Below are 15,210 nucleotides of genomic sequence, written 5' to 3' on the forward strand. Positions count from 1 at the left end.
AAATGGTCAGTACCATTTGATGCAACAAAAATTACCCACTACAATATATTTAAATTGCACTGTTTCTTATTCTGTTAGCCAAACCTAAAAATACTAGACATTGTTTATCTTATAATTTATATTTTTCAATATAACTTACAAGTATTGCCCCATAACACTAATGCCTAAAAATCACAATCCAAAGTTAAGTGGTTCTCTATTACCCTAAAAGTGTACCCCAAACTTGTGTAAGAACAACTGTAAGGCTATCTCTTTTTTATAAAAGAAGAAAAAGCTTAGGGGATAAAGGAAATGAAGGAGACAGCACTGTATCTTGTCTTTGGAAAGACACTCGATATGTTACACCACAAATTCTTATGGGGAAACCTGAGAAGTGTGGATTAGATCAAACTCCTTTAATATTGATACCAAATTAACTAAAGAAAATCAAACACACAAGGCAATTATTCATGGTTCAGCATTAATTCTGAAGGTGTTATCTATGAGGATGACCTATGAATCATTCTCAGGTCAATACATCTATAAATTTTACTAATAAATAGGAAACAGAGTATACATATAATTGGTAAAAAAAAAAAAAATCCAAATGATTAGGAGTATACCTGTGGCTTATTTATGTTGATGTATGGCAAAAACCATCTCAATTTTATAAAGTAATTATCCTCCAATTAAAAAAAAAAACTCCTAGAAAACAGTGGAGACAAATGGCATTGGGGTAAAGAAAATACATTCAAATAAGTTTTGCCCTTATCTAGCAAGTCAAACTTCCATTGGAAGTGAAATTGATAAAAATCTACTGAATCTGAAAATTTGAAAAATAAAAATCATGGAGAATCCTTAAAAATACAAGGGTGACAGTTTCTAAGTGATCTCCCTATAAAGATGTTACTATAATTTGCAGAAAATAGCAAATTGAAATTAGTGAGGACAAGTCTTCACTTCAATAGTCTATTTATGGGGGAGCAAAGATGGATTTCAATACTTTTTTTGCTTTTAAGACATGATGTAAACTTCCTTAAAAGATATTTGACACTAGTCATAGAGAAGTTTTAGGGGATTTTGAAGCAGCAAAATTTACTTAAGGTTTTTTTAACCCACGTAAAAATAACAAGCAAAAATCTGTTGTCAATGTTATATTCAGCAGATTGTTTCATTTTGGAATGACAACTATGATATTTTGTAACACTGGAGATTATTATAATTTTTTAAAAAACCATCTCTTTTTCATGCCTAAGTAGAAATCTGCTCAGTAAAATATTAAGGGATATGCAGAAACATTATGAAAAACACAGGGTAACTGCTTTCACAACATCATGTTGATTTTCTTTGATAGATAATAGACCATATCATTCTCAGTATTAATGAAATCAGCCCCGTTATAATGTGATAACATGTATTTTCTAAACGAAATCAATTCAATATTTTTCTATGAATATCTGGAGATTTGTTAGAACCTTGATTGTTTTAAAATATATTAATTTAAAATCTGGCCCTAATTGATTCCCTAATTAGACTATTATTTTTTAAATATGAAGAAGAAAATTGAGTAACTAATCAGAATACAAAGAACCGGTTATACTAACGAATAAAAAGAATACTAGAAAGTTAAAGTATCAATTTTAATTCAAAGTGTGTATGTTCTAATGAGTTATTTGATTGTTCTCATATAGCTTAAAGATTCCTTTATGGCAAATCTTTAATCAGTGGGACCAGGATTAATTAGTGTGTCCGAGCATACATTCATGCATTTGCCCCAGTATTTCACTGAGACCCCTTTGGCTGAACTATTCCTTGAGAACTGCACACGGAAGCAGGCAGGCAGAGGAAAGAACCAGCCATGCTTGCCCTTCCAGCAGCGAAGGCCACCTTAGTTTCCAGGGGTTTCTGAGAGCCACTTGGATGTGGTGAGCAGGTGATGAGTAATTCAGGAGGCAGTAAGATAAACCTGAGGTAAATCACTGGGTATACGGGGCAAAGAGAGTCATCTATTCAAAATAACTTGGCATCAAAAACAAGCCATGTGAAGTACATTGAACAATGTCCTTAAATATTCTATTTATTATTTTGTCAATTAAAAAATAAAGACATAAAGAAAGGGAAATAAATGTTTAAGTGATATCCTAAATAAAATGGAATTATATGTGGCAGTGTATTATCTGGGCTTGCCTGGTAACTCAGACAGTAAAGAATCTGCCTGCAATTCAAGAGACCCAGGTTCAATCCCTGGGTCAGGAAGATCCCCTGGAGAAAGGAATGGCAACCCACTCCAGTATTCTTGCCTGGGAAATCCTAAGGACACAGGAGCCTGGTGGGTTACAGTCCTTGGGGTTGCGTAGAATCAGACATGACTTGACACCTAACACACACACACACATTATATTATCTAGTTCCCTGTTTTGGTCAAATGCTGTAGGCCAAGAATGATGACAATAAACCAGTTATCTTAAATTGTGGACTCAGTTTAGGAGCCCCAAAATCAGCTTGATTTAAGATTGAATTTATTTAATTGTACAACATGAGAATACAAATTGGTCAGTTGGGTTGGTTGAGAAAAGACCAGATTCAAGGGCTCTAAGTCTGATAAAGGCCACGTTGCTGGCATGTTGTGTTTGGCAGGCATACATAAATCTGTCTAGATTTCTTGCAAATCCTTAAGAGCAGGTTTAGGTAGAAGTGGGAGAAATTTCAGGTCTAAGGGAGAAGACATACATGCTAAGATTCTTCTGATATAAATGCAAAAGAGAAATTTTGGTATAAAAAAAATAAAAACACTTTGCTTATGAGGATGCTTCTGTTTAATCTGTGTATTGAAACCATGTACACATTACTATTTTCATTTGAAATCAACATAAATTGTACACCCTTTCAATGGCAAAATATTCTCAAGGGTCATTCTTTGAAATGGGGGAGAAGTACAAAATTCCCTAATAGTTGCTGCCCTCTCATGGACAAACACTTGAATGATTTATCTGATGAAGGTATGCCCTACCTTGTTTGTGTGTGTATATGCATGTGCTCAAGTGCACACATGTGTGTTTAACTCACAACTTAATGAATATTAGCTATCACACAAACAAAATCTGTTTTATCAAGTGTTCGTGTGATCGTAAAAAAAAAAATTGTTGAATTCTCCTAAATAAGTACAATATATAAAGGCACTGAGCAAATTTGGTGTAGGCCCAGAAAACAGGTTTGTGAAATGGCATGGTAACATTTTTTAAATGCTACAGTTAGCCTTAGACTGTGGTATCTAACATATACAAATAACAAGTTTCTTCAGGAGAAATTTTGAAAATAATTTCAGTCTATTCTGGTAAATTTATATTATGCCCCTTCCAGGAATCCTCAATTGCTTAGAACATCCTTTTGATTGTAAATAGCATCACCAACTCAACAGAAATGAATTTGAGCAAACTCTGGGAGACAGTGAAGGACAGAGAAAGTGCAGGCCATGGGGTCGCAAAGAGTTGGATGCTATTAGTGGCTGAGCGGCAACACCACCATAGGCACTGTGGGATACATGGATTTCTCTGAACATCACTTTGTGGAAAAACAGAATATACAATAAATAATGGAGTTTAAACCATGTTAAATGTATTTAGTCTTGAGATTTTGCCAGTAGTATTCATTGTGAAGATGCAGGCTGACACAACATGTACTGTTTGCTGTTACGTTCACTTGGTCTTTGCTCCCTCTTATCATGAAGCCTGCTATGGGTTTAGTGTTCTGAGGAACACATGTTCAGAATGTACTAGGTAGTCATCTGATAAGGAAATAACATGAATTAGATAAATATCAACCAAATAGTTTCTAATACAATGTTTAACTGATTCAATAAAGTTCTCGTTCACACACTAGAGGAGATGTTCTTACCTTCTGGAGGAGTGAATACTGAAATGTTTGACTTAGGTCCAATCCCTGCACTGGTTTCAGCCGCAACATAAACGTCATATGCCGTAAATGGTGTTAGATTAGTGAATGCAAACTTAAGGTCCTTAGTGCTATTATCTAAAATCCGACCTACAAAAAGCAAAACATAACTGTGGGTTATGTATTCTTCAAGCATGTAATCATTCTTACATTAAGTATAGAGTAATTAACTATGGTGTTGGAGAAGACTCTTGAGAGTCCCTTGGACTGCAAGGAGATCCAACCAGTCCATCCTAAAGGAGATCAGTCCTGGGTGTTCATTGGAAGGACTGATGTTGAAGCTGAAGTTCCAGTACTTTGGCCACCTCATGTGAAGAGTTGACTCATTGGAAAAGACCCTGATGCTGGGAGGGGCTGGGGGCAGGAGGAGAAGGGGACGACAGAGGATGAGATGGTTGGATGGCATCACCAACTCGATGGACATGAGTTTGAGTAAACTCTGGGAGTTTGTGATGGACAGGGAGGCCTGGCGTGCTGCAATTCATGGGGTCGCAAAGAGCCGGACATGACTGAGCGACTGAACTGAACTGAATTAGTGTTAACCTATGCACTGACATTCACTATTAAACATTTAGCTTAGAATTGCACTTGTGTCAATTTAACCAAGATGGAAAAAAAAAAACATAGAAATGTTTCATGCTTAAAATTACTTTTATATTAATATAAAGCCCTATTGAACTGTCATGCTATTTTTTGGCATATTTTAAAGGACTGTGTTAGGTTTTACCAATATAAAAACAGTGACAGTGTTTCATACTCAAATTCAATTAAAATGCTAAATCTTCTTTTATAAAAAGATATATTTAGAAATGTCCTGGAGTTTAGTTACTGAGCAAAATTTCTTAACTGGGCCATCATCAAAATTCCTTAAATCCTCAATTTCTGAATAGCTTTTTCCCCTTCTTACTGTAACTGAAACCTAGCTCTCCCCGAGACCACTTCTGTTCCCTGCAGGTCTTCCTCAAGGGGGGTGATAGGTTACTTTTTCCCCAGAGCCCTCCAGTGACTAGGTGGTCAGGTGTGATATGTGTTCTCCTTGCTCCTCCTTGCCCTGTCTGAGAATATTCTAGCTCCCTGCTTGGAAAACTCCACAGCTTTAGCTCGCCTGCCACCAGTGCATTCACTGACTCTCATTGTTCTGGTGACCTTTGCACCCCAGCATCACTCACTCTCACTCTGGATGGTTCAGCTCCTGCTTCAGCATCACTGTCTTCAATGCTGCCCTATGAATGGCGGTGCTAGTGGTGAGGAACCCACCTGCCGATGCAGGAGACTTAAAGAGACACAGATCCGACTCCTGGGTTGGGAAGATGCCCTGGAGAATGGCATGGCAACCCACTCCAGTGTACCTGTCTGGAGAATCCTTTGGACAGAGGAGCCTGGAGGGCTACAGTCCATAGAGTTGCAAAGAGTAGGACACAGCTGAAGTGACTAAGCACGTATACACGCCATATGAATTTGTGGTAATTCTTATACTCCTAGAGATCATCCTTAAACCACTCCAAGCTCTCCTTAAATAATCTAGTCCCACACTAGATCTCAGTCACTCCTTCACCATTATAACAGACATCCCTATTAGCAGTAACTGTAAATCCTCCATTATCTCAATTCCATGCAGCTGTCTCTGCTCACACTTTCTGTCTCCTGATCACTGCTCCAGAAGCCAAAACAAACTGATCTTACCACTACTTTTGTTCGGTTCCTCACCACTGAATGTCCACTCTTCATCCAGCCTCAGTGACACTGCCAGTAATAATCACTGCTTTACATTAAGTTGAAGGGAGTTGGAGAAAAATACAAATCCATTCTGATATCACTTTGTTCATTACCACACTTCAAATGAGCCCTAAATGGTGCTCAGCACTTAATTTCAGTAGCACAGTCACTCTCTACTTTTGTAGAGGAATATTTACATTTTTCCTTCCCAATTGATGGTACTACTTCTCATTAAACTGGAAAAACTAATCATTCAGAAGACATATGCTACATACACCCATCAACACAACCACGTATTTACAGCATCTACACCCATAGATTCTGCCTTACAAACTGTTATAAAGGATAAACCATCTAGATTTTTATCTCAAACTAATCCCTACATTTTCTACCTAAACAAAGACATCTTTCCAATAATTCTTGCCTTTCTTATATCATTGACTTAGTCTTTTTTCATTATTCCCATCAGCAAGCAAATATGCTTCATTTGTTCCCTCTGAAAGGAAAACCTGTTAACTCTGCTCACCACCCACCCCCTCTACCCACTTCCATTCACTGCTTCACTTTGCAGCAAAATTCAAAAGTTGTCTATTACCCACTGCTTCAATGGTCTTTTCTTGCTCTCTCTTCAAACAGGCATTCACCCCACATACTCCATCATAACTGCTCTAGTTAAGATGGCTAATGACTTCCACGTTGCTAAAGTCAATAATTAATAGATACATCTCGACTTTTTAGCCTCACAAATGAAAGAGTACCTTGTCAAAATTTTGGAAAATGATACCAAATAGAAGAGGTGTGTCTGGGTATCCATGTGTGTCTGTGTATTGAACAGGGAGGGGAGAAAAGGACTATCATATTTTTAGATCTGAAAACATTTCAGAACTTTAGGAGCCTAAATACTGTATATTGTCACCCTGCTTATTTAACTTCTATGCATAGTACATCATGCAAAATGTTGGGCTGGATGAAGCACAACCTGGAATCAAGATTGCTGGGAGAAATATCAATAACCTCAGATATGCAGATGACACCACCCTTATGACAGAAAGTGAAGAGGAACTAAAGAGCCTCTTTATAGAGTGAAAGAAGAGAGTGAAAAAGCTCACTTAAAACTCAACATTAAAAAAACTAAGATCATGGCATCCAGTCCCATCACTTTATGGCAAATAGAAGGGGAAACAATGGAAACAGTGACAGACTATTTTCTTGGGCTCCAAAATCACTGCAGATGGTGACTGCAGCCATGAAATTAAAAGACGCTTGCTCCTTGGAAGAAAAGCTATTACAAACCTAGACGGCAGAGAAGCAGAGAAGCAGAACTTTGCCAACAAAGGTCCATCTAGTCAAAGCTGTGGTTTTTCCAGTAGTCATGTATGGATGTGAGAGTTGGACCGTAAAGAAAGCTGAGGGTCGAAGAATCGATACCTTCGAACTGTGGTGTTGGAAAGACTCTTGAGAGACCCTTAGACTGCAAGGAGATCCAACCAGTCCATCCTAAAGGAAATCAGTCCTGAATATTCATTAGAAGGACTGATACTGAAGCTCAAGCTCCAATAGTTTGGCCACCTGATGCTGGGAAAGACTGAAGAAGGGGGGAGAAGGGGACGACAGAGGATGAGATGGTTGGATGGCATCACTGACTCAATGGACGTGAGTTTGGGTAAACTCATGAGTTGGTGATGGACAGGGAGGCCTGGCGTACTGCAGTCCATGAGATCACAAAGAGTCGGACACAACTGAGTGACTGACCTGAACTGAAGGTACTCAGGGATGAGAAATAAAGGTCACCCATGTGATTCATACAGATTCCTAGAAATTTCAAAATGATTAATTTGGACCTTTGTCTATTTTTCCATTCCTTCAAATAAATGGCAATATGTGCATTTATGTTATTTCATTACTAGTTGAAATAAATTTCTTTCATTGAATCATAGAATCTTGGATTAAGAATTATAGAGCTTACTTAACTTCCACTAGCATAGTTTCTGAAGTCCTCAAAATATCTGACAAGTAGATGTCCAGCTCTTGCTTCTTCATAAAGATGTAACCTCACTACACTATAAACTTGCTCATACTATTTTTAGAGACCTCCAATTATCTGAAATGGCTTCTTTGTTCTAAGCAGAAATCTGATTTAATATAGCTGAAGCCCATTTTTCTTCATAAATACATTTGCAATCAGAGCAAGTCAAGGTCCTCCTGATCAAATATTTAAAAAAAAATGTTATCTCCTCTAATGTTTCTTTTCTTGAGGGATTATCTCATTCTTTCAGCCCTTTGTCATGAAATATGGAACGTCGACAAGGCTTTACCATCCTTATTTATGGCTTTAAACAAAAGGTTTTAAGAGTTTAACATTGCTTAAGGGTCTTTTAAAAAAAGTTCAGTAATTTTTAAAAAGTTTGAAAATAGTAAAATATTTTATACATTTCTTTCTCCAAAAGATAAACATAAAATTGATTAAGACCTACCTGATGGTCCATATAATTCAACTCTGTAACTAAATTTTCCTGTTACTACAGTTGGTGGGTCCCATGATATTGCAAAGGCCTTCCCTGTAATGTTGCCGGTTATACAGTTCTGTGGTGGTCCTTCAGGCACTAAAATTATTATAGGAAAAAAATGGATTAAAAGCACCTTATTAAATACATAAAATACAAAAGCAGAGAAAAAATAAAATATCACACAGCAAAGCATTTTTTCAACTTAAAGAAACAATAGGCTATAATTGAAGAATGTGAATAAAGGTGGATCATTAAACTCCTAATTTGCAACCATTACTATTTTTATTTAATGTTGTACATGACTGCATAGGGTGTTTCATTCCTATGCAGTTCTTTGTACAGTTACGTGTCCTGAAGCATATATATTAATATGCATTGCACTCAACAAGCCCTGAGCATCTGGCTTGATAAACACTCTCCCTCTGTTGTACACGGGTGGAAGGGCCAAAGTAGTAACTCAACCTTCGGAATCTACCAGCAGTGATTTTGCTTTTTCTATCAACATCTGATTTGCTTCTGAGAGGAAATTTATAACCTATATTCTAATGTAATCTTGGTGACATAAAAATAATAATGATGTTTAAAAGTCTGTTTTTCATTTGTTGCTGTTCAGTCGCTCAGTCATATCTGACTCTTTGCAACCCCACGGACTGCACCACACCAGGCTTTCTTGTCCTTCACTATCTCCCGCAGTTTGTTAAACTCATGTCCGTTGAGGTCTGTTTTTCATACATGTATCTGCTGCTGCTGCTGCTAAGTCGCTTCAGTTGTTTTCCAACTCTGTGCGACCCCATAGACGGCAGCCCACTGGGATTTCGCCGTCCCTGGGATTCTCCGGGCAAGAACACTGGAGTGGGTTGCTATTTCCTTCTCCCCATACATGCATCTAATATCTTAAAAAATCTTTAATTGAAACAAAACATTCCAAATATTTTTTAAAACAAACCTGTCAACCAAATTTCACTTTGTGTGACTCTCATGAAATTAGTTTTTTCTTAATAAGAAGTAAGGAGTATGGAAGAGGAAATGGTCTTATTCTGAGATTTTTATTTAAGTCAAGGTAAAAAACCTTCACACTTATGTGTAGTGAAATGATAAGACTTAACACCTAAGTCATCAGAAAAAATACTACGCTTTAGTGAAATTACCCTACCAGGAATAATGCCCAGCAACCTAAAAATTATCTATCATAACTGAAAGTCTGCTACTATGTATTTTGTCTTATAGTGTGTAATACAGTGACGTAACAGTATCTCAGCTGGTAAGAATCCGCCTGCAATGCAGGAGACCCCAGTTCTCCTCCTGGGTCAGAAAGATCCCCTCGAGAAAGGATAGGCTACCCACTCCAGTATTCTTCAGCTTCTTTGGTGGCTCAGACGGTAAAGAATCCGCCCACAGTGTGGGAGACCTGGCTTGGTCCCTGGGTCGGGAAGATCCCCTGGAGGAGGGCATGGCAGCCCACTCCAGTATTCTTGCCTGGAGAATCCCATGGACGGAGGAGCCTGGCTGGCTACAGACCATGGGGTCACAGAGTCGGACACGACTGAGCGACTAAGCCCAGCACTGCCTACATAATATAATTAAATATGCAAATACTATACCTAGAAATATGTACTCTTAGAATTTAGTGGTAATAACATCTAATAATGCTCATTTAGTACTAACACCATATCCACAATGAAGATGTCTCCATTCATCACATAAAGAAACTGCAGTACAGAGAAGATACAGGTAGGTAGGCATTTTCTAACTACTGTTTTTCTCTGATACTGAATGTTAATCACATGATATTCCTGCTACTGCAGGTGTTATCTCCACATCTGGTAACAGCAATATCAGTGAGAGAAGTCATCACCAGATGATAATGTAAAATGTAGACACACAGAGGCAATTATTAAAAATCCCTGAGATCACAGAATGATAAGAGCTGATCTTAAGAGCATGGTTATTAGCTCAACAATCTTTTCTTTCAAATCTCCTTTCTCCTTTTAGATGCTTATGTCAGTACCTTAAAAGAATATTGAAATTGAAGATGCTCCAAATGGCATGCCTATTATCCGTTATTAAGGAGAAAAAAGTTACTGAAAGAGAAGGAAGATCTTTAACAAAAAGATCTACATGAAAAAAAATTGAAAGATTATTCTATGAATAATTTAACTTTTTTTCCTACAAAAAAATAGAAAAGAAAAACCATACCTGATTCCGGTGTTCTGACAATCGTACTATCAATATAACCTGCTTCAGTTGTAACAGCAGAAACTTCAAAAAGATACGTTGTATAAGGTCTCAAATTGGTCACTACAAAACTGATAGGCTCTTTCCACACAGAGCTAATCTTACTCCGTGACAACGTGCTAGATGAATACGTCGTACGAGATGGAGGCGTGACTCTCCCCAGGGTTGGCGAAGGGCTGGTTGTACTCCATAAAAAAGATTCATTATTCTCCTAGTAAATAAAATAAGCATAAGTGGGAAAATAATATATCCCTTGGTAAAGATACGTGTGATTCATTTTTTGTTTATATTACAAATATTATTTTGTGCGTGTACTACTTGTTATAGCTACAGATAAATCTGCTAGATTTTAATTATACCCATTTATTATCTACAGATACATGGTTAATACCATTGTCCACAGCTTTAGAATAGAATGTGCTTATTTATACCTTAATCTTTCTTATGAACAGGATTTCATGTGACTTTGAATAAAGGTATAACTACAGCAAAATGATTAATAAAAATTGTTTAAATCCACATTAAAAGCTTAACAGCCAAAAAGATAAACTTTTCTTTTCCTTTTGTGAAATTTCAAACATACATCACTGTCTTACTATTATGATCATTTTTCCCCATAAGTATTCAAAAGGTAACACCAAAAGAACATGTGAATGTATGTTTATGTATATTAGAAATATATCTAAATTAAAAATATTTGTGACTTCCATTAACTTAAAGCATTTAAAAGAAAAGTAATTTTGTTTGTCTTTTCATTAATAGTATCACAATGATCACCAAAATTAATTTTAAAAAAGCATAATTACAGTATTTCCAAGGATTTCACATCAGTGCTTAGCGTAGTAACAAATTCTTCACTAAAGATAATATACAACAAAAACAATTTAATTCCACAAATTTAAACTTTACTATTTTGATACCTTCCTCTCCTGTCACATGTAAGGATTATCTTTTTCCCAGTGATATCCTATGCTTTCCTGCTTTAAGGCTTATAAAGTATCCTCCACCCTCCCACAATCACCTACTTATTCCAAGGCCTATCACTAATTCTATGCCTATCAAGTCTTTCCAGAGCTCCCTAAGGGATTTTTTTATATCTCACTCTTGAATTCTCAAACTCTTCTCTTATTTTACCTTGACTATAGTCAAGTGTATATAGTATGATACTGTAAGCAATCAAATAGCTAATAATCACTTTGGTAAAATACATAGTATCCAGATGCTGGGAGTTTCAAGATGTAATTTACCTAAAATTTTTGAGACATAGAAAATGTTCAATGAGACTTACATTACATTCTGGCAGCTTCCCAGTCAAAATGTCCTCTACTCTGATTGAAACATCCTTCACAACTATCCCACTTCTGGCATGTTTAACACTAATCTTGAAGCTGGTAATTTTGCCATTTGGTTGCCGAGGTAAATACCAAATCAAGTTTACTGCTGAATAGTTAAAGGCCTCGACGGTGAGATTCACCACTTTTCCTGGAGCTGGGGACGTGTAAGGGATTGAAGGAGAAGAAAAATATTGTTATAAAACTTATAATGACATTTATATAATTCGAGGATGTTACAATTCCCACATTATATAAAATTAAATATGTAATACATTGGATAAAATCTATTTGGGTAATACTTCTTAAAATATATACTTGGGTATACTTTTTAAACTGATTTTGCTTTAGATAACAAATTAGAAATTGGGCCCACAGACTTGTGTTTAGGAGGCAAATAAGCTTTTTTCAGGATTAATAGGTCAATAAATCCATCAATAAACTATTTCAAATAAGTCTGAAAAATATCCAATCAACAGCTATCTGTGGTTATACAAATTTGAATAATGACTATCTTACATCTTACCATTTGATGTACTTTGGAATTATGTAAATTCCTTAGATAATGAAGAAGTAGCAAATTCTTAGATAATGAAGAAGTGGCAAATTCAAACAATTATCCAACCATTTGCACAAAAATCACATTTCTGGAGTATAAGTAAATATCCAGTGTCTAATATAAAGTGGATACCACCAACTGGTTGTGATTACTATATTTTAACCTTTATACACCCTCAAAATCAACTTTCATCAGAACTCATGATACCTTGTTATTAAATATTAGTAATCTGCACTATAATAAGCTGTGGGCTATTTTAGTTGGGATGACTGTTAATTCAAGGTTAACTGTGGAAAACTGACAAAGTAAATAATCGATGTCCTTTAGAATATAGAACAACCATGACAAGTCACTGCCAAAAGAAAAAAAAAGACAAGATGTTTGAGATAAAATATGTTGAGTATTAAGAAATCAAATAACCAGTGTTTAGGTGTACACTGTAGAGAGGAATATCAAGATGTGATCTGAAAATGAAAGCCATATAAATTATGTAAGAAAGTTAGGCCCTGGGAAGAAGTGTATGTGAATGATATGAATTAAAGAGTAGTAAATAAGAAACTTGACAACAGCTGCATTTTAACAACAACAAAAAACAACAATTTGGGATGATGACTAATCATTAATAATGGATGACATAATGGATAGAAATTTTTTTCTTCAAGGGAATTTATCAATGGAATTAAAGCTTAAGAAGGACAATGACAATATGATAACTCTCTAATACTAAAGATTTAGCACTAAAATTTCTTTTGGGTAGATAAAATATAATAAAACAAAAAGTCTGTCAAATATCTAATGCTATAGAACTATAAGAACCAAAGCTTTTGCCATTAATATTAATCATTTTTTAAAATTTCTTTGTCTAAAATATGTAAATTTTGTAAAAATGCCTGAAGTTTATATTAATAGCAGACTGCATACAAACTAGCACATTTCCAAATCTACCTTAGCAATCATGAGAATCTGCTCAAGTGTAGAAATATTTCAATTTATAAGGTAACCAAACTTTATAAATTCCAAAGTATGATTTCAAAATATCTTTTAAAGCAAACTCAATATAATAGATAAAAATTAATTAAATCTGTTAAACAACATTTAGTGAAAAAGATGTTTTCTTATTAACTTTACATTATTTTTGCCCCAGTAAATCTATGTTTTCTTTTTTTGACTTGATGCTTTCTGAAGACTAATTCTGGCTCTTTTTTGTAGCTGACAGGTCTTCCTGTACTTTAAATATTCTAGTTTCTACCTCTGGATTTTTAGGTACCAAAACCCCATTTTCTCTTGATTTTTATAGAGTGACTCTTGCTCCAAGTAAAGATATGATACTAAAGTATTAAAAAATTCTATTTATAAAGTCATATCATCTTACCGATAGGCCTTTCACACACTTTGAAGTCATAGATAAACAAGTAAATATACAAGTATGTGAAAGCAACTAAAACTTTTCAAAATGTACGCTATACAAAACATACATTTTCTTGAACCAGAAAAAAATCTTTCTAAATAAAATAGAGAGACTTATGTAAAGAATTTTCCTACATTACTAAGGATCCATCAAGTTAAAAATGAAGGTACAAGGGATATTTCTAATATTTTAAAGCTAAAATAAAATCTACATTTGTCTGAAATAATGCTGCATGGGGAGTTAAAAAGTTGAGATTTTGTACTTGTGAATGTAATATCAGCTTAGAATGGTATAATGGGCTAACTCTGTATGAATACTTCAGGAGTATTTTTATTCATGGAGAGAGAAATTATTTCTGGCTTAATAATAATAAATGCAATTTATTTATTCCACAGAAATTTTCATTAAATTTGAGTTCTGCATAACATAAATAATAAAAAGGAAGCTTTGGGGGGAAAAATTGGACGTAACTGATCTAGCTAAACTTAGGTTTACATTTTAACCTCAACATTTTTTAAAAATGATAAGGTAAGTGATTATGTGATTATGTAATTTCTCCAAGAAAACATAGCAAGTTAGAAACAGAATGAAACTCCCATTCCAGGATTATTTCCACACCAACCTAGAGTGTTAGTTTGTCCAAATCATAATTTGCCAAGAGAGAGAATGACTCTAGAAATTATGTCAGTTAGCAGAATATAAAATATATAAAGTTCAAAATGCTGTCAAGTTGAAATCATAATCTGAAATCATAATGTACCAGGATTTACCAAGGTGAGTGTTTTTAAAAGACCAAACTATTTGTAAAGAAATTAAAAAATTATTCCAATTATTTTCCCTAAAAGTGTAAGTCATAAATTGTCTTTCATATCCTAATGAATATTTAATCTTAAAAATAATAATATTCTCAATTTTTAGTTGTGCTAATAATCTGAATATAAGTAGGTTCAATATCAGTAAAAGACTTCAAGAATCATTACTTTCTAATTTTAAATAAACTCTAAAAAAAATTTTTTTTCTCAATTCTTCCTATGGCATAGAGCATGTATTCACCTGCTTCTCTCAATGGGGTCTCAAATAAGAACTGGACATAAAGCTTGTCACATGTTTCTTTTAACACTGACAACTGAATAATCCTCTCAAGACACACAGGGTCCATTTCAGCTTATCCCGTTGGCAATGAACTGCTGGAAGATTTTTATCTTTAAATATACAAAATATCTATAGTTATATAAAAGTATAGAACATTCAAGTATGACCTAAATCAAATCCCTCGTGACGATACAGTGGAAGTGAGAAATAGATTTAAGGGGCTAGATCTGATAGACAAAGTGCCTGATGAACTATGGATGGAGGTTCATGACATAGTACAGGAGACAAGAATCAAGACCATCCCCAAGAAAAGAAATGCAAAAAAGCTAACTGGCTGTCTGAGGAGGGCTTACAAATAGCTGTGAAAAGAAGGGAAGTGAAAAGCAAAGGAGAAAAGGAAAGATATACCCATTTGAACGCAGAGTTCCAAAG

The 15,210-nt window shown here is 35.2% G+C and overlaps 1 protein-coding gene across 1 annotated transcript in view; it reads right to left on the reverse strand.

The window, feature by feature from the left end:
- Positions 1-15,210, reverse strand: part of PTPRQ (protein tyrosine phosphatase receptor type Q) — a 293,179-nt gene that overhangs the window by 206,013 nt on the left and 71,956 nt on the right. Inside the window, exons 23-26 of the mRNA XM_043446813.1 lie at positions 11,677-11,876; positions 10,350-10,599; positions 8,121-8,249; positions 3,874-4,020 (exon numbers count right to left, since the gene is read on the reverse strand). Of these exons, the coding sequence (XP_043302748.1) occupies positions 3,874-4,020; positions 8,121-8,249; positions 10,350-10,599; positions 11,677-11,876 (726 nt within the window). The remainder of the gene's footprint in view (positions 1-3,873; positions 4,021-8,120; positions 8,250-10,349; positions 10,600-11,676; positions 11,877-15,210) is intronic.

This window comes from Cervus canadensis, chromosome 25, assembly GCF_019320065.1.
Source record: "Cervus canadensis isolate Bull #8, Minnesota chromosome 25, ASM1932006v1, whole genome shotgun sequence".
NCBI classification, from domain to species: Eukaryota; Metazoa; Chordata; class Mammalia; order Artiodactyla; family Cervidae; genus Cervus; species Cervus canadensis.